This window comes from Elgaria multicarinata, chromosome 6 (genome assembly GCF_023053635.1).
Source record: "Elgaria multicarinata webbii isolate HBS135686 ecotype San Diego chromosome 6, rElgMul1.1.pri, whole genome shotgun sequence".
NCBI classification, from domain to species: domain Eukaryota; kingdom Metazoa; phylum Chordata; class Lepidosauria; order Squamata; family Anguidae; genus Elgaria; species Elgaria multicarinata.
Genome location: NC_086176.1, coordinates 100248790 through 100269733, shown reverse-complemented (window position 1 = coordinate 100269733; position 20944 = coordinate 100248790). Strand labels below are relative to the sequence as shown.

The 20944-nt window shown below is 42.0% G+C and overlaps 1 protein-coding gene across 1 annotated transcript; it reads right to left on the bottom strand.

Moving 5' to 3' along the window:
- Window positions 1–3579: 3579 nt before the first annotated feature.
- Window positions 3580–14943, bottom strand: CAPSL (calcyphosine like). The gene is made up of 5 exons (XM_063128676.1): window positions 14868–14943; window positions 10029–10165; window positions 7369–7546; window positions 5384–5593; window positions 3580–4200 (listed from the first exon to the last, which is right to left on the bottom strand). The coding sequence occupies exons 2-5, from the start codon at window positions 10163–10165 to the stop codon at window positions 4099–4101; spliced, it is 627 nt and encodes a 208-aa protein (XP_062984746.1). The 5' UTR covers window positions 14868–14943; the 3' UTR covers window positions 3580–4098.
- Window positions 14944–20944: the final 6001 nt, after the last annotated feature.

Below are 20944 nucleotides of genomic sequence, written 5' to 3'. Positions count from 1 at the left end.
GATTCTGAAAAACTAGACTAGTTCTGCTTAGTCTAGTTTGCATTTACTTTTTTGCCGTAAGGTTGTCTGCTGCTGTGTATCATGGGTTGTGTATCACTGTAAACAATATTTCCTTCCAAGCGCTGCAACATAAATGCATAGCAAAGAACGGTTCCTTACAATGGAGCTTTAAGGTTTGTTTGTCTAAAATGGTGACTTACCAAGGTAAGGGAGCTCTACATCAATTGCACTGTAAAATCAGTGCAAACATCAACATGTTTACAGTTTTTCAACGAACAGACCAAGTTGTAGAGGTAGCTTGCATCGGATTTTATGGCATCCACTGAGTCTATTCACCTCGATTGTCTTCTGTACAAAACCCGAAGCACATTCATTCAAATGGGAAGTTGTCAATCGTTTCCACGCACGCAGTGTTCTTGTCTGTGATACTAGAATCCAGTATTCAAGCGATCCCATAAAAGGCTTTCTGGTGGTGAATATATGCATTTTAGGGGAAATAGAGGCACGTATTTAAGGGAAAATGCATTGGGATCAAATGCAAACTTTGTGCAATTTTTTTTAAAAAAATATAGAAAATGGGACACAATGGACTTATGATTGAACAAATATTTTATACTTACCAGTTAGTAAGGGTATAGGTTCATCGGCTGTTGTTGTAGCAACAGTTAAACTTGAATTCTACCATGTATTGCTGCTCAGTTTTTCACATGGCTTCCTGTAAACTCATTCAAGAATTATGTGATACTCCTCTATCATGCATTGATACCATGGTCTTATATGACATGCTTACTTATACCACATGTGTAGCTAAAGTAAATGTTCTCCTAATCATACATAGGCCCTGTTCAGAAGACACTTTAAACCATGGCGGTTAAGGCTTTTTTATTAACAAAAAACCCCGCTCAGAGCGCTTTGGCTATGGGGCGGTATATAAATGTAATAAATAATAATAATAATAATAATAATAATAATAATAATAATAATAATGCCTTAACCACCGTGGTTTAAGGTGTCTTCTGAACAGGGCCAATGTAAAGCGGTACATGATAGTTTTTCTTAGTCTTGTGTAAGTGTGTGCAGCACTGATTTGAATGAGGACCATGGTGCTCAGGCAGGCACGGTCCCTGGTCCCCACTCCCTGCAAATTCCACGCACGCACACATGGGAGGTAGGGAGAAGGAAAATGGCTCCATTGACTATAATGGAGACTTTCCCCTATTTTTGTACACTGTCCCCCAAAAGGGAGGGAGCAGGTAAATCTCAGGGGGAAATTGGATGAAGGGGAAAGTTTAAACCCTCCCTCCTGGAGTGCCGTGCTCCCAATCAGAATCGGGACTGCATGTGCTGACTCAGGAGTATGTAAAACTGTCACTCACAGCTACACAATGCGTGATCGGGCGTGGGCGGGTCTTGATGGCATTGCTTTGCTGCTTGTTTCTTCAAAACCCAGTAGCATCACAGCTGCAGGGTGGTGTGACAAATCCCCACGGCAGGAGGGAGTGTGGGCTTTCTGGGCAGCACTAGACGCCATTCAGCTCATCGAGCCTACCCTCTGCCCGGCCTTCCTGCACCCCTCCCCTCCAACCTATCATAGGCCTTGATCCACCCCAGCCTGGCTGTGAAGCAGGGTCACCACCAACAGACAAGCAAAGAAGGTGGTGACCTCAGCGTAAATTACAAAGTCGCGGTAGGTCAGTGACTTTTTAAGTACACGGTTTTGGAGGAAAAGCCCATGGTGGGTGCAAGTTGGTGGTTGTGTCATATGAACGACACCGTGCCACTGTGGGGTATATAGGGGGTTAGGGTGACCATATGAAAAGGAGGACAGGGCTCCTGTATCTTTAACAGTAATGTAGAAAAAGGAATTTCAGCAGGTGTCAATTAAAGAAGGTGAAATTCCTTCCTCATCACAACAGTTAAAGCTACACTAGCTATAGTAGAGTGGCCAGATACAAAAGAGGGCAGGGCTTCTGCAGCTTTAACTGTTGTGATGAAGAGTGAATTTCACCCTCTTCAATTGACACCTGCTGAAATTCCCTTTTCTACATTACTGTTAAAGATACAGGAGCCCTGTCCTCCTTTTCATATGGTCACCCTATAGGGGGTATACCGGGCATATAATATACCCCACCATCGGGTATACAGGGCATATAGACAGTCCCAAGTAGTTTGGCCCCCATATCCAATTATTTAGCTTTGAATTATTTTTGTAGAAAGTAATTTCATTTGGTGGATTTTTATGTGATGATGTGTTCATGTTTTTCATAACAACGTAGTAAAGCATCTTTGAATTGGGAATAAAGTAGCATACCAGTGTTTAAATAAATAATCATTTATGTGTATGTATTTTTTTAAAACAAAGCAAAACACTCATGGCTTCAGCGTTAGCCAGTCAATGCAATTTTAATTCACATACATTTAACATTTACTAAAGGAGATGACAGACTCGACCTTGGGGGAGCTGGTGGGGGGGCGACGGCCGACAGAAAGCTCTGGCGTGGGCTGGTCCATGAAGTCACGAAGAGTCGGAAGCGAATGAACGAATAAACAACAAAAAGGAGGCCAGCTATGGTTTTTTCCTCCCCCTCCCCCCGCTTCCATGCAAGGTAGCAAATCATCCCTCCTAATTGTTTGCTGGCACAAGAATTTGGACTGGGCTATAAAAATCTGTAAAAATCAGCCGCTTTGCCTTAACTAGTCTATGAACCTGATCTGAAATTTGGAAGTGCATTTGTGAAGGAAATGGTCACAGAGGCCTGAATGGTTAAATATGGAAAGGCACCCTCTTGTTCTCTCTAGCAAAGAATCCATTACTCATCTTTACTTCAATAGGCAATATTGTTAAGGCAGAACAAGAAGTTACTTCAGCAATCTCTGTGAGTTGTACCCAATGGTGGCTTTGCCTTGCAGGAAGCACTTTTATTCATGCAGGCTGGAGCACCAAATTTCTGCTGTACCCTTACCTGCTGCAGCCCTCAGGAGCAGCTCTTTGAAGGAGATCTGAGGCTTAAGTAGGTAGGATGGGTTGAGTGGGAATCCTGCACAGGTTTCTAAAGGCTCTTGAGCAAGACATCCTCAGTGGGCTCCCTCCTCAGCGAGTCTTACCTTCTCACAATCATGGTCACCAGTTCCTTTTGCTCCTCATCCTTTCTAATCATTGCTACCACTTATTTGTTCGGCAGGTAGAGAGACAGTGAGCAAGTAGGCAGTGGCATCTATTGCTCCTCCTTTTGACTACCACTGTTGCCTGGGCCAGAGCGAGGGACAAGCGAACAAGCAGGTTGCAATGGTGAAGAGCTCCGTGGGGCTCTTAAGAACATAAGACGTGCCATGCTGGATCAGACCAAGGGTCCATCTAGTCCAGCACTCTGCTCACAGGACAGGACATGGTGCAACAGCACCCTCCTACCCATGTTCCCCAGCAACTGGTGCACACAGGCTTATTGCCTTGAATACTGGAAATAGCACACAACCATCAGGGCTAGTAGCCATTGATAGCCTCTTGTTCATGGGACCCTGCTGAGAAGTGGGCCCTTGGTAGGTGCCCAATCATGCCCACCTTTGATACCAGCCCTGGGCCCACACCGTGCTTAAGTGGAACCGCTTTCTGCTAAGCAAAAGCGCTTCTCCCCTAAAACACTTAGGGGAGAAGTATGTGCTTAACCCTTCCATACCCATCACTTTTACTCTTTCGATCTCTCCCAGCACTTTTTTCCTCCTCTGGAAAGGCTATGAACTCAAAGCCTTGGGGTGGTGGGGGAGAAATGGGGCAAAACAAGTGGGGTAAGAGGAGGGGCTCTGAGTTGAGAAGCAGCAGCTGCAGGGCCGGTTAAGCTTTCCAATTTGACCCCCACTTCTCCCCTGAAAATGCCTCCAATCCCTTAGTTGCATGATTTAAATTGGGAACTCCTGTTTGCTGAAGTAATGTGCTGCTCTGCCCCCGATATTGGTTCTTGCTAAAACAACGGGCATAATGAGAATAGTAACTATTTTTTCTTCTAAGTTACTGCATGGAATATAATCACACTGTCCTGCATGTTGGGCTTAGGAGGTGCTCAGAAGAGGCGGAGTAGGAAGAAGAAGTCTTGTTTTCTACAATCAGATTTTCCAAGCATTTTTCATCATCACGATGAAATAGACATCGGTGTCGATTGAAGCGCTGACGCCTGCGTAATAGTTCATGAATTCGTCTGGTGTAACCTAAAGTGGAGAAGTATGAAAGAGAAAAAAAATAATAGATCTGTTTATCTTGCATGAAACACATTACTACTTGGAGGAAATCGGGGAAAGAAATAGCCATGGAACATGTCATATTTTCAATTAGCAAAAGGAACATACCTGAGGAGGGGAAATTAAATCATGTGGTCTCACTTATAGTATAATCTCCAAAAATCATTCCCCTCTGAGCGGGAATTTCCCCACCTGGCATTATTAAGCCCTTTCGATCCTCCCATCTCCAGCCAAGGACATTTTATGAGGAGCCCCCAGTCATCCATCCCCAACTTGCCCCCAAGATGTTTTGGACTATAACTCCCAGCTTTCCTGACCATTGGCCACAATGACTGGGGCTAATGACAGATGAAGTCCAAACCATTTAGAGAGCATCAGGTTCGGGAAGGCTGGCTTAATTAAAAGCCCCAGTGAGGGATCCAATTGCATTGTTCTTTCTTAAGGATCTGGGAAACAGGCTACTTTTGCCAGGAACCTGGAGGAACACATAAAAAAGGATACAGGTGAAAAAAATATTATCTTGGAAGACAAAATCCATATGGGTTTTGTAGGTAAGACCTACCGGCACAATACTGAAGTCCTTCCAACTCCTGCTCTCAGATCTGCCCTGCAAAACCCACATGGACCTTGCACTCCATTTTGACAATGCAACCAAAGTTCAACCTTTTTCATCCAATCGATGTTAATGGCCAAATTATGCACAGTGCTTTTTTGAAAGATGTATCTTCTTGGAATATGGGTTTATCCATGCATTCACTACGTATTCACAGAGGTACTTGTTTTTGTTAAGGGCAAATAAATGTTTACAACTCATCCTGTGAAAATGTAGGGTATGATCAATCATCCCAGAGTAGGAATAACTTGCAGCCCAGAGTGCCAGGGAGAGAGAGGGGCAGATGGATCAAAATAAGTGGGGTGACCACTTGCCCTCCATGTAACCAAGGGTGCATGCCCAAGCCATTAGGGAGATGGTGATCAGGATCCCGCTAAACTCTCTTCCTGTGGACCCAGCAGACACTGTGTAGATGTGTGGCTTGAGTTCTATCACTACTAGCAGTTTGTCGTCATTATTCTTTATTCAGCATGATTGTCTCATTTTCAAAATCCTGAATATTACAACAGTATTTCTGTCAGTGTCTGCTATTTCACTCACCTGCCCATTTTTATCATAGGGTGAATCAAAGTTATCTAGAAATGTCCTAAAAACTTGCTCTTCCGTCCATTCTCCATTCTGGTACTTGGGGTGATGTTTTACATTGTAGACTCCTTGTAGATCTTCAATGGTGACAATACCATCCCCGGTCTTGTCTAGCTTCCGGAAGGCTTGCAGAATGATTTCTTTCCTTGCGTTAGACATAGGAGGCTTCAAAGAAGAGAGACATGAGATTGCCATCTGCTGCCCAGCACTGCCTTCATATTTAACCAATACTATTACTCCTATTACTCAGGATACTTCCAGATGAGGGTTTTCTTATGTGATTGTTCTGCCTCATGCACAGTATTTTACAAGCTGGTCCAGATGATGGTGGTTTTATTACGTAATTGTCCTGCCACACAGGGAACTTTACAAGGTGGTCAGATGATGGTGTCTTCAATTTGTGTCTTCCTACAACTTCCTTGATCTTACCACAAAAAGAAATCCATTAAGGAGGAAAAGACAGAATAGCTGCACAATGCCTTTGGATCAGTAACGCTAGGACCTTTCCACCTGGAAGCACCCTTGACATTTCTTATCGGCAAATGTATCCTAGATGGATTGTTTCCTTTTAACATTATTTATTTATTTATTTATTGCATTTCTATACCACCCAATAGCCGGAGCTCACAGCAGGTCATTTCATTATAGTATTGTGGACAAGAGAGCCAATGTATTGTACTGGATACAATGGTAGACTTAAATGAGAGAAGCTTGGACACAGCTCACTGTTTAGCCCTCTGGGTTGTTGAGTGACATTCATACAATCATGTTAGTTTGTGGCACTGTGGCATTGAAAACAAAAAATTCTTGTGGTACCTTGAACACTCCTAAATATATTACATCATGAAGGTTCTTTATGATGTGGACTCTAGTCCACAAAAGCTTATGTCATAATAAATGTATTATTCTTTAAGGTGTCTCAAAAGTCCATTTTTATAGAATCAGGACCATTGCATTCCCCCCCACCCCCCACCCACAATAATCCCCCACCTTTACAATCTATTTGACAGACAAACAGGCCAATGAATTTAGTGATCTGTCTTGCTTCTCCCCTCATGTTTCAGCTAGCTTTAATGCATTTTTAATATTCAATTTGCAGAGTATACTAATATGGATTTTGCCATTATATTAAGCACAGGCTTATAAATATGTCTTTACGGGAAAGTATCAACTCAAAGTGACATTTTCCTGTAATTCTGACATATTCTTTTTATGATGGTGAGCTCACATAAGCTCATTCACTTTAGTGTTCTCTTCAATGTTCTCATTAAATAACCCAGAATTAATTCAACAACAAGCTAAAGGAAATTGTTGGGTTAATTTTGGGATGTTTAAGCACAAATAAGAATGGGGTTATTCATGGGTTAACTGAAAATGGAAATGTCATGTGTGCAGGTTGCACATTCCATTGCTCCCACAATTCCTGGGTTAAACAACCCAGGAATTGCCCAGTCTAATGAGTAAACCAGTTGTGGAACTTACTTCTGAGTAAATATGCAAAGGATTACACTGTGGAAAACGTATTTTGTATTTCCTGTGATGATTTAATTTCACCACATGAGGGAGCTTTTTATGGACCAAGAACCTCAGAAGAATGGCAGGAAAATGGGAAGTTGTCTTTTTCAGATAGAATATATTATATATACTTCATAAGCTTATACGGTTATTTAATATGTGGAATGGGTGGCTGCTCGCTTTGAAAAAACTATGGCCTGATCTACACCAAGCAGGATATTGCACTATGAAAGCGGTCTTTGAAAGTCCCACTACTGCTTTATAGCAGTATTGAAGCGCACTGACAACTGTTGGGGCCCATTGACACAAACCATATATCGCTTTCATAGCGCAATATCCTGCTTGGTGTAGATTAGGCCTATGTTTGTCCAATTGAAGACCCTTTTGGACTAAGATCCCTTGTTTGTGGGTTTTTTAATGCTTACTCTTAATGTTAAGAGAAATTCATCAAAGTCTATTGTTCCACTTCCGTCTTTATCAAAGACTTTGAAAATCTTTTCAGCTTCTTCTCTCTCGATCAACACAGCATAGTCATGGAGGCCTTTCAAGAACTCTTTGAAATCAAGAGTCTTGCTGTTGTCATCATCCATGATGCGGAAGACCCTAAAGAAAAGAAGGGTGACTGTGAAGAAAAGAGTAATGAGGTCATAGAAAGACGGGAAAGGGGTGACAATGATATACAGAATTTAGGATGAAAATGTTTAAGAGATTAAAAAAACACCCTCATTTATCAGATAAGAAAGCTGCTGTAGAGTAGCTCCCATAACAAAAATTTAAATGCAGATTTTACTTGGGCTCTATTTTCACATGTTGCAACTGAAATTTCCAGTTTCAAGTCCTGCAGTCCCTGAATATTTTTAAACTTGATTTTTGATGGTGTCTCCTCAGTTCAGAGCAGATTACTGCATTTATTAGAAAATGTGCAGAAAAGAGCAACTAAAATTACCAAGGGGGTGGACAACTCCCCCGTGAGGGAAGGTTACAATATTGGGAACTGTTTAGCTTAGAAAAATGCTGAGTAATGGGAGATGCGACAGAGGTTTACAAAATTATGTGGAGGTGTGGCGAAAGTGGATAAGGAGCCATTTTTCTCCCTCTCTCACAATACTAGAACCCAAAATTATCAAATGAAGCTGATTGGTGGAAGATTCACGACACATTTATTTATTTATTTATTTATTTATTACATTTTTATACCACCCAATAGCCGAAGCTCTCTGGGCGGTTCACATATAAGGAAGTGCTTATCTAAGGAAGACACATAAAAGGAAGTGCTTCTTTACACAGCACGTATGTAGGCTGTATACTATGGAATTTGCTACCAAAGGGTTAATTGATAGCCACTAATTTAGATCGCTTTAAAAGGGGTTAAGACAAATGCATGGAGACAAAATCAATGGCTACTAGTCATGATGTGGCTATATGCTACCTCCAGTATCAGAGGCAATATACCAGTTGCTGGGGTGTGAGAGCAGGTGTGCGCTATTGTGCTCATTCCACTTGTGCAATTCCCACAAGCAGCTTTTCGGTGACTGTGTGGATGGCATGCTGGAAACAGCATGGCCATTCTTGTGTTGTTAGTACAACAACAAATATCCCCCTCCTTGCGCCCACCTGAACACATTCTTGATACTGACAGAGCTCATAGGACAAAGCCATCTTTAACTGCTGAGTAGGTGGATACAGCTAAGATATGTACAGCTAGGCCCACATGTCACTGAATTGGGGCCTAGGGAACTGCTTAAAGATGGAAGACAGTGTCATTGGTAATGTTTCAGATCAAGTGTGATTATTCTTCAGGAGCACATATAAGGGTCTAGACTGAGGGCGGGGGCAATAAACTGAATTAATAAATCCAAACAAGATGGAGCTGCTGTGGGTTGGTGATTAAATTGGACTGGGAGGAGGTAGTGTTCAGTTAGTGAATGGATCTGTACTCCACCTAAAAAACCAAGTCTTGATACACCCTTTCACCAGACACAGCTTGGGTATAGTTATCTACACATCGATGGCATCTCATTTAGACTATTGCAATGTGATCTACGTGGGGATGCTTTTGCTCAGAAACAGCAATTAGGGCAGGATGCACCATGAGTTAACTTGGCCCAGTCATGCAGAGTATATTGCGCCAATTTTGGAACAGCTACATTGGCTATACGTCCATTTCCAAACGTAATTCAAAATGCTGTTTTTAACTTATCAAGTTCCTTTAGCTACCCGGCTTAGGGCCGGGTAGCTAAAGGACCATTGTGTCCTCTCTTGCATGATTCTGCCCAGCTTCAGAGATTGTGCTTCTTGTTAGCTGGAAAAAGATGACTTGAAACAGGGCCTTTTCAGTTGTAGCACCCCATCAGTGGAATTCTCTTGCCCTAAAGATTCACCAGCCATTGTTTCTATTTTCTTTTTGATGCCAGGTGGAAAACCTTTTTATTTTCCTAGGGCATTTTTTACACTGTTGTGTTCAGTTTTAATTGTCTGCTCAGCTTTCAATGTGTTCACTGATCAACTTGTATTTTTATTATCTTATTATTATTATTTTCCTTTGGATGCCATTTTCAGAGCTATGGCTAAAGACTGGGTAATAAATACCTTTAGCAAAAGGAAATAAAGAAATAAAGAATTCTCTTTTATTATGCAGTAACCACAACCAATACTTCAAAAATGAATCGAATATATCCAACAGAATTCCCTCCCCCACTCCCTGAAATCTAAAAATGATCCCTCCTCACTGGAGTTTAGGGCCATCCTAATATTTATTTATTTATTTTGTAACTTGTTTGATTAAAATTAAGCTCTTCCAAGCCCTCTTAGTTTTGTTTTATGCCTATTTACAATCACATAAGTTTATGAACTGTGAAGTGAGTTCAGGTGTACTGAAATGCTTACAGCCTGTCAAAAGTTCAAATAAGTAATTTTTTCTTGGTTGAGGAAGGCAGGCCCATACCTGAGGACTCCTTGAAACAAGATCAAGAGGCTGAAGTATCTATTGCAGCTTTCAAGCGAATGCTGCCTGCGCTTCAGTAATCTTGAGGCCTACAGAAAGTCACGGGCTGGTTTAATGTTTTACTTCATGAAGTCATTTTACCTGGCGAGGCCTTTGATGCCTGCGGAACCCCTTGACAGGCACTGAAGCCGGAGTTTCTCGATTGGGTCTGTGGTTTTCGACAGGTTTCTTTTGGCCTGGATTGCCATCTCCCGGTCGTGTCTTGCTGTTCCAGCCATCTAGGAGAAGAAATGAGATCAGCAGTGTTAGGAACTGATAAGGGATTTATGGGCACAGCTTACAAAAAATGCTCCATGCCTGTCAACATTTGAAAAAGCCGAAGAGGTGGATTTAGGGCATGCTACACTACAGATTTTTAAATGGTTTGATAACATGTTTTCTCTCTCTCCAAGACCCCCGCCCCCTATGAACTGTCATTCTGTGAGGATGGCTTTGTGCACTGGAGTTGCCAACTTACCAGAAAACCTAGTTTGGCCTGCTCCTGAACCTACCTTTGATCTGCAAAATTGATGGCTTAACTTTTTATTCAATGGCATGGATATTTATTTTATTTATTTATTTATTTATGTCTTTCATTTCTATATCCTCCAACAGTTGAAGCTCTCTGGGCGGTTCACATTGTCTGCCAAAGAAGTTGCTGTTAAAATCATAACAGCACGGGCTGGCAAAAATGTTGGCAACCCTGTTCATAGGAAAGAGCCCCCTGAACTAGTATATACATACTAGTGGAAAGCCTATGTCGCCAGTAGTCTTGCTCTTTTCCTGCTTTTTTGCCTTGCAGTCTCCTCACCACAGAGGGGCTCATGAATAATGCAAACGTGGCTCAACCGCATAGTGAATCTCCCCTCCAAAATCTGCATGAGGAATGTCTCTGCTCCCTCCCTCGTGTGCCCTAAATGGCCACCTCCATCCCCTTCCCCTTGGTGGTGACACTCTAATCACACGGCTCTATCCAGGGCCCACCTTCCCACCACACTGATTGCCCAAGCAGGGCTGATCATCATCATCCTGCTGGTAGAGAAGCTGCCCTGTCCGTTTGGCACTGAGGAAATTAATTGCTATTAAAGCTTGAACTTTGAACTTTTTTGAACTTTCAAAATTTTCTGCACGTCTACACTGCTCAAGCTCCAGTTTAAAACAAAAATGGCCAAAATCGGTATACTAGGTCTTGAGCAATAAGCCTAACACTACCATATTCTTGTATAAGATACAAGCTTAGGAGGCCTTTTCCAGAGGAAATTTTAAAATGAATAAATAAAATACAATGGGCAAATGGGCAAATATTGAATGAATTAATGCAGAAATATGATATATGGGTCAGACAACTGAAGAAAAAGATTCAATCACAAGATTCAACCAGTGTTCCCAGAATGTAAAAATTACACAGAATGTAATTTTCTCATACGGGGCTGAGAAAACTGCACCAGCTAAAATTCCATTTTTTACACAAGTATTTGTGTTATCATAGCAAAGGAAGCAGTATTGCCTACAAGATGAGTTATCCTACAAACTGCAGTGTAACTCTAGTGGTAGGTGAAGAGGACTTCACTAAGAGTGCAACCAGATCCTATGCATGTTTACTTGGAAGTAATCACATCCTCATTACTTGGAAGTAATCTCAGACCATAAAGTTGACACGTACATCATTGTCTTCAAGTTTCACTGAGTGTGATTTGGCAGATACAGAAAACTGTCTTTAGTAATTTCTCTAGTGCTGGTTCTCTTTGTGTGTGGCTATTATATGAAAATATCCACGTAAATGTCATCTCCATTGTTCTGGAAACACGTTCTAAACTCAAAGAGTTTTCCATACCAAATACTGGAATTGAACCCTCCACGGGTGGGACAAAGCAGCATCAACAGTTAGAAGAAAGCATGCAACATCAAGCTCTTTGTAGTTTCTTAGGCTTTAGCTAGACCTAAGGTTTATCCCGGGATCGTCCCAGGGTCATCCCTGCCTGCTCCCTGGATCCCCTGTGTGTCATTTAGATGCACAGGGATGACCCCAGGACGATCCTGGGATAAACCTTAAGTCTAGCTAAGGCTTCAATGTTCTTAATGTACTTTGCCGCATGCTGAGTGTATCGCAATCCATAGGGCTCACTGTCTTTCCATCATCCACCCTCTCCCCATCTATCAAAACTTCTTGGCTTTTTGACGGCTATATGAGTATTTGCCCTATGAACATATCAGCCCATATTCTGATGCCTTGATGTAAAATTACTTTCCTGGAATGGGTTGTTTATTCCTAGTTACTGGTCTTAGTCATCTAACTTTTGCTGAATATACAGTCTGGCAAAGTTGGTGTAATTATTGTGTCCAGTACTTGAAAAAATGGAAGCGTTAGCTCAACTGGAAATGTCTTTGCTATATCAACCATGTGAAGGTACATAATCCAAAGGCGCACTGTTTTTCTTCTCTTTCTCGGAGTTTCTTTAGTTTCTTCAAGCATTTTGGATAAGATTTGTAGAACTATTGAAGAATTTATCTGCTCAACTGGTGTTTCTTTAGTAATGGATTTCTTGAAAAGTAAGGATAGTTCCTTGATTGCATTGTCAAATCTCCATTGCTTCACTGGATTGAGAGAGCAGTTCTTTATTCTCTTTAGTGGCGCTTGCTATGGGGTGTTTATTGATGTCTCAGGGTAAAGACAATATGTGCTCTCCAATGGTTCCCACATTGCACAGTGTTATAGTTTACTTCCGCTGTTAGTAGAGCACTTACTGCTGTTCATACAAATAAGTGAACATGAACAGCATGCAAGTATGCTTTTCCTGTCTTTATAAGACCCACAGCATTACCCACACAAACCAGTTCCAGGATTTCCTCAATTCAGGATCCACTCATCAGATTCCACATCAAAGGGTGGAATCCTCCAGGATATATAACAATCTTATAATTAAACTCTGTAAGATTGGAACTTGCTACTTGAATTGCTTTCATCCAGGCACATCCATACACAATCTCTGCGATTCTGCACAAATGATTGTTAGCATGGTGTACATACAACTGAGACTAGCTGGGTTTAAGTCAATCAGATGGACGAACAACGTGGAACTCACATCTGGCTAAGGGCTTGCATACACAGTCTGTATATATCCTAACCATTGGCAAGGGACCTGGCTGTCTTTGCAATCTGTTTATAACACACAGCAGCAGGGCCAGACCTCCCATTGGGCAGGGTGAATCCTCCGCCTAAGACAGCAGAACAGCATATTATGCACTCCGTCACCTCTGCCAGGAGCCACCACTGCCACTGCTTTTTTCCATCGATGCAAATGCTCCAGAGAGCCCTGTTTGACCGCTCTTCCACTGCGGCATGTAAATAAATGTGAAAAGTAGGTAGCATCAGGAAAACAGCCGTTCCCCAGGAAGAACGCTCTAGATTTTTATTTTGAGGCTTTATACTGATGGACATTCTCAAAAAAAGAAAGGATGTTTTGGGTGAAATTAGTTGATGGTCATCTTCTTCGTCTACTGGCCAGATTTTTGTTATTTGTCATATTGCCCCCTACTATTTGCATTTAGAACTCCTTTAGCTTTTTCCCTTTATAAATCCATCAGCAACTGATCATGCTTTACTGTCTGCTATCCTGCAGTGGTTGGTTGTTCCTAGGAAAGACATCTAATCCTATTTGGGACCATTCTTCCTCAGTAGAAACAAAGTTTTCTTCTAGTCTGGTTCTCTGTTGCTGTCCTAGAAGGCCTGGCCTTGCATTGTCTTTCACTATCTTTTTCAACCTGGTTTAACTTCCATTCTTCCTCCTGTTCTGCGTATATTAGTTGTTAGCTGTTCAAGTTCAGTTATCGCTATAGCTGAAGACTGGTTTAAATTAAAGTGTGGATTGGATATGAATTTAGCTGCCTGGTTAGACACATACCTCAACTCTTGTTTTGGCTTCAATTGAGGCCAAAGTTGCGGGGAGGTCCTGCAACAACTCCACATCTGGATCCCCCTATTTTTAATAACCCATAATATCAGTGAGTGTGTAGCATTAGAGTCCCAACATCCCATTTCTTTAAAAGATTTTTCTTTTTACAACTCAAGAATATATGCAAAACATTATACCTACTCTGCTATTACACCTATAGCCAGCAGTAAAATGTAGGTAATTCTTTCAGAACATCTTATTAATGAATTATTAGAAAGGGTTTTGCAACCATCTGATAGTATCAGTCTAAAAGGTCATTGTCCAGAACTGGAATTGCAACTTTCCCAGCAGAGGAAATACAAACACTTGCCAAAAAATATAGTGCAATTATATTAGATATTAAATGAAGCACATATTTTTGCTCTCTATGTAGCAACTCAGCTTACACTTGGAAACCTGGAGAAAGGGTGTTGCAGACCTTATAAAAAAGGAAATACTTTATATACAGTTTATTAACCTTATTTATATGCCACCCAATAACCTAGCTAACAATACAAACATTAATATCTAATTATAGGCCACAAGAACAAGTATACTGCAGCATTACAAATTCCAGCAGCAGACAAACAAAACGACATTTTCAAACTCTCAAGCCACATAAACAATGTTTTTAAAACAATGTTAAATGTTTTGTAATTTTTATTGTATTTTTACTGAATGCATTATTTTATATTGTGTGGTAGTTTTAAATTGTTGTGAGCTGCTCTGAATCAAAGGGCAGAATATAAGTTTCAATATAAATTAATAAAAACTAACTCTCCAAGCAAAGAGACTTTCCCATCACCTGCTTACCTGTACTCTGTCAAAACACAGGCAGGTTTTTGGCCATCAAGAGCATAGATTACAATCTTACCAGCAATTTTCTAAATGCACCAACTTTTAAAATAGGCACTGTCTTTAAAAGTAAATCAAAAAAGCTGAATGATGTTGACATACAGGTAGCCTCCCTGAGCCAAGCGGTAGAAGAATGAGAATAAAAAACCTTTACCTTTGTTACCTGTTGCTTCTATCTGCAACTACGGACGCTCCCTTGTAGAGTTTGGGGAAAGTGGGCCTGTCTCTTCCCAGCATCTCCTCCCGCCCCCTGGTCTATACCTCCCTCCTCTGATTGGGCTGCTTGTGGTAATTCATGCAGAACCGTGAACAGAGGTGAAGGCTGACTGGAAGACTTCAGTGTCTGTCCATCTCAGGTTACTTGTTTACATATCGCTGGCCTGCCTGGAGTTTACCACCTTGTTTCCAAGGTGACGGGGGTTGCTGTGAAAAGGCCTAGCGAAACCTGCCAGAGATTTGATTGTTTCGGTGGCTTGAGATGCCCTTTCGTGCCCTCTTCCTTCGCTTAGGATTTGGAGCATGGAAGTGAAGAACTAGCAGAACACAGCCCCCTCGTGAAATATTTACAAAATCATTTTTGGTACATGAGCAGGCATTTCAGCATTGCAGTGCTGAGGATCATACTTCTCAAAGAAAGCAGATGAGGTGGTACACCTGTGTCCGGATTGCACCACCTCAACCTGAAGATGGCATGCTCTTATTAACAACTGCTCCTCCATTTAAAAAGAAAGAAAGACCATGCATGTAGAAAACTAGGTATGAGGAGGGGAAAGGTCCTAGCCTAGGCTTTTCCCTGAGATGCTTGTTTTCTATGTGTAGGAGTGTTTTCTTGTGGGGGAACATCCCACCTGAAACAAGTTTACCACTTGATTTGTTGTTTATAAAAATGCTGCCTTAGAAAGGAACAAAAATTCTAGGCAATCTAGTACCTCTTGTTTCAAAGATGGGTTTGTTGCAAATGAGGGATGCAGTATTATATAAAAATAAAATCTTTATTGCCTCATACATATCCTCTCCTATCTAGCTTCTCTCCAGCCCTGACTGACTCCTGAGAGTGCTGAGTCACTGACTGCTGTATCACCTCCTGATTGGGCGAGTATTCCTTCAATCAAAGTCTAAGCATCCCTGATTTCCTCTTCCATCTGATTTCCTGTCTTTCTCACTTAGTTCTACCTGTTGATACATCTTTCCTTTTTTTATTTTAACCAACAAAACATTACAACTCCCATTTACACACACACACAAGTTAAACATAGTCTTGTAGGTGGTGTGGCTTCTGTACCAGGCGACCTGCCTGACTTGTTTTGCTATAGGAGTTGTAGTTTCTCAGGGGTGATAAGTGGTATCATGGGTATCCCTAGAATGTGAGGACATTTCAACTATCTCCCCAGTCTCTCTGGCAGGGGATTCCGAATGATCTCTTACCTGGAGCCCAAACTGTGAATTCTCCTCCTGGAATTGCTGTTCTTGGTCCTGGTTCTGCACACCTGCCTGTGATACTAGTTGGCTGCTCCTCCGCAGATGTCTACGGTTTCTTCTGAAGACTTGACCCTCTGGTGTCACCACCTCAAATGACCATGTGTTCACTTGCCTTTGTACTTCTGCCTTTCACCATTCCTTGTTCTCTTGCCCTGCTGGCTGTATCCAGACTTGCTCACCACTGTGTAGATAAGGTAGATCTTTTGCTGACTTGTTATAATAATGGGCCTGTCTAGGTTATTGTTGTGCTACAGAGTCCACTCATCTGTTATTTATTATTTATTTAAAACATTTATATCCCGCCCTATATCAATAAGATCTCAGGGCGGCATACAGATAAAAGCACACAGTATAAAACAGTAAATATACACAGCTAAAATCCACAGTTATGGATTTCTGGCTGCAGCAAATTTCCTCGCATTGGGAGTAAGGTCTTAGTTCTTCAACCCATGAGACTCTGAGCTGGACTCCCATCCAAGCCCTGTGATGGCGTGTTCCTGTGGTCTAAGACAGCTAGATATGGATCTGTCCCAACTTTCTTGGCTTTGACCAAAATACGCTTTGCTGTCTTGACAGCTGACTCAGCTTTCCCATTGCTCTGGGGATAGGCCAGTGATAATGTCTGAGGATCAAATTCCCACTGTGCTCTGAAGGCCCTAAATTCTTCAGACACAAACTGAGGGCCATTGTCTGAAAATAAAACTTCAGGTTTTTCATAATAGGCAAAGTGTCCTTTTAGCTTTCTGATAATTGTTCGAGATCGGGTATCTAGCAAGGAGTCTATCTCCCAGAAATTGGAATAGTAGTCCTCCTTTATGAGGTAGACTTTATCTTGCAACTTGAATAAGTCTACTCCTACTTTTTCCCAAGGCCTCCTTGGAATCTCATGTGGGTGAGTGTTTCTTTTTGCTGTCTGTCACCTAGAGAATTGCAGATCTCACATTGTGCCATGTAAGTTTTCAGCTGATCATTCATGCCGGGTCAATATACGCATTCTCTCGCTCTCCACAGACAGCTCTCGATTCCCATATGTGAGGAGTGTATCCTTTTTTCATTATGTCCAAGCGCATTGCCTCTGGGATGATAGCTCTGTTTGCCTTAAAGAGAATTCCATCTTGCACACTGAGCTCCTCTCTCATTGAGAAATAGGGTGTAGCTTCCACTGGTAGCTGATGTTTGGTCTCTGGCCAACCATCCAGGATAACGTGTTTAACTATCTGTAAGTTGGTAACCTGCTTTGTGCCTTCCTGTATTGCTTGTGGGTGTGGCTGTGAAATGGGTAGATATTGCAGCATATTTTGGGGGGGGACTCGATGTCCTTTTCTACTGAACCATCTTCACTGGACTCTGAGAGATATGCTCTGCTTAATGTGTCTGCCATTACCAGGTGCTTGCCTGGATGATATTGGATGTGCACATCATACTTTTGCAATCTCATCAACATCCTTTGAAGCCTCTTTGGGGCGCTTAATAATGGTTTCCGCACAATGGTTTCCAGTGGCTTATGGTCAGATTGGACATGTACTGTCTGTCCAAAAGTGAGCTGGTGGAAGAGTTCCATCCCAAAAAGGACAGTTAACAGTTCTTTTTCAATTTGTGCATAACCTCTCTCTGTTTCTGACAGTGCCCTACTGGCAAAAGCAATTGGTTGTTGTTTTTGTAAAAGGGCTGCTCCTAGCCCCTTTTGTGAGGCATCACATTGTAGGACTAGCTGTTCCCTGGGCTGTAGTACTTCAGTACAGGGGTCGTAGATATAGTATCCTTAATTCTATGAAATGCTTGCTGATGACTCTCTGACCATTCCCATTCCACTTCTTTGTGTGTCAACTGTCTGAGTGGCTCACAATCAGCTGCTAACCCTTTACAAAACTTCGCCAGGTAGTTTACCATCCCTAAGAATCATTGCACACCTTTCACATCCTCAGGTCGTGGCATCTCCCAGATTGCCTTAACTTTTCCAGGGTCCACCTTCAACCCGTCAGCAGGTGGCCAATGTAAGGTACTTCTTTTACTCTTAATCTGGCCTTATCCTGATTCAATTTGATGTTTCTCTCTCTGCACCTCTCCAGAAAATGGCACAACTTTTTGTCATGATCCCTTGTTGCTTCTATTACCGTATCTCCTTCTCCCACAATTAGGATATCATCTGCAATTATCTTCAGGCCTGGGATCTTCTCTAGCTCTTGATCCAACCTGCATTGAAACATTTCTGGGGCAGGGCTGATGCCCATTGGCATTCGTAACCAGCAGTATCTGCCAAAAGATATCTGCAAACGTGGTCAGGTAGCTAGATTCCTTATCCAGTTCTATGTGCCAAAATCCATTTTTCACATCCAACACCGAAAAAACCTTGGCTCATGATAGGTCACATAGGATATCATCAATGGTTGGCAGGGGATAATGACTGCATTTTGATGCCTTATTTAAAGGTTTAGTGTCAATACAAATAGGGAGTTTTCCAGAGGATTTCCGTACAATGACCAAGGTGCTGATCCATTCTGTGCTAGTCTCTACTGGAGCAATTATGCCTTTGCTTTGAAGGCTTGCTAGTTCCTTCTTCAGTGGTTCTGCCAGTGCCATAGGATCTCTCCTTTTAGGGATCTTTACTGGTTCTACGGAAGGATCTACCTCAAGTTTCGATTTCCCTGCCTAATGACCTTCCCCATGTTTCAAAGATGGGTTTGTTGCAAATGAGGGATGCAGTATTATATAAAAATAAAACCTTTATTGCCTCAAACAAACATATCCTCTCCTACCTAGCTTCTCTCCAGCCCTGACTGACTCCTGAGAGTGCTGAGTCACTGACCGCTGTGTCATCTCCTGATTGGGCGAGTATTCCTTCAATCAAAGTCTAAGTGTCCCTGCTTTCCTCTTCCATCTGAATTCCTGTCTTTCTCACTTAGTTCTACCTATTGATGCACCTCTTTAGAAGACAAAAGAAACTATCCAAGCTTAAATAAATATACTTGCCTCAGGCGAATGAGTTTAGATGCTCATTCCCCTACTCAGGTTGCTAAGAAGGTACCTAGCTCAAAAATACTTCATTTAGTTGTAACAAGCGCCAAAATATTTCTTATGTTAACCTGATTCCATAAAGGGGCATCATTAAGAGCTGTTTTGATGAAACAGATACTTTCTCTTGTTTTTTTTCTTTTCTTTTTTGAAATAACAAAATGAAAGACTAAATAAAAAGAAGGTATTAAAAACTCCAATTTTGTGTTTGAACTTCCCCCAGCAGTTTTACAACTGCCGCTTCCTTTGGCAGGGAGAGTACAAGAGACTTAAATGATCTCCAGCAATAACAGTTGATACACAACGAGCAAGTGTCAAGCAGGCAGCAACATAGACATAGGACACAGGAAAGCAGCCTTAGACCAGGACCAGATCTACAGCTCCTGTCAGATTCACATGATCCCATCATGGTGACACTATATCTGCCTTTAGCCTAAGTGGGTTGTGCTTCCTGGGAGGAACCAGGAAGTGGTTGAAGGCAACACCCACCGCTTCTGGCCTGAGGAGAGTGAGGCCATTACCGGAGAGAGCTTGGTGGTAAGGCTTTGTTTAAATAAAACTTAGGTTTGTTTGGAAGACAGAAGCTGTGTGAGTCTGTGGCTAGGGCTAATCGCTCCAGTCTTCCACCAGTCTTTGATGTGTAGGCAGATTGTGGCTGGGGAAAATCACTCTGCACCTGGTCAAAGGCATTGCCATTTTATTATTATGAATTTTCTTTTCCTTTCTCATACCCTTCAGTACTTGTCCACTGTGGGGAGATGGTAAATTTGTTTCATATGACATTGAAGGAGCAACCGCTGAAATCAAGTCACTCATGGGATCATAGGAAGATGCCTTATATTGAGTCAGTACTAGCCCAGTACTACATGCAAAGCGTGTGCTTTATCACACTGAGCTATGGGCCCTCCCCAAAGGGATGTGGCAGTTGACAAGCTATACTAAAATGTTTTGGATTCTAGAAAAGTTGCTATTGCACTTATGTCCTATTTGTGAGCTGGTTTGCAACTGTGCAATCAGAACGCTGGACTAGATAGGCCTTTAATCCGATTCAGCACAGCTCTTCTTATGTTCATTTATGTAGTTAGTACCCAAACGACCTGGAGCACTTTGAAAAGAAGGCTAAAGATGTCCTGTATGATTCATGCCAAGCCTCTACTAGGAGGCTTCTGCTGTCTCTCTGTTTATCAGTGCAGAACCAGGTAAAGGCGCAATACATCTGCCTAATAAAGAAGTTACTGCAATGCTGTGTCCAGGAGTTATTAATGGGACACACAGACATAACATAAGACCCTGACTGCTTCACCACCACCACCCTAGCTCACTGTAGATAGTGGGTAAAATCCTCCATAAGACCTACTTAGAGTTAACCCAGTTTAGTCATGACTAACCTGTCCCACTCATTTCAGTGCTTCACATCTAAGTAGGTCTTGCATTGGATTTTACCCAGTACATTCAACAAACATTGAACCATTAAGCTCAGCTCCACACCCTCTTCAGCTCAGCACCCAGGGCAAGTTCCCAGCTCACTCACCCCACCCCGAAGGCCACCCCCCTTTTTGCAGCTTTGGGTTTCTCAATTGCTCTGTGTTCAAGGAGCTCTGAATTCCGTGAAGAAGAGAACACAAAATAGTTAGAGCTGCTGGGAGTGAGTTTCTCCCAGTTGTTAGCACACAGAAGTTACACTAGGCAAACCCGTATATCTTGGTAGGCTTGACACTCGAAGCAAAGCCGCCTGGAAAG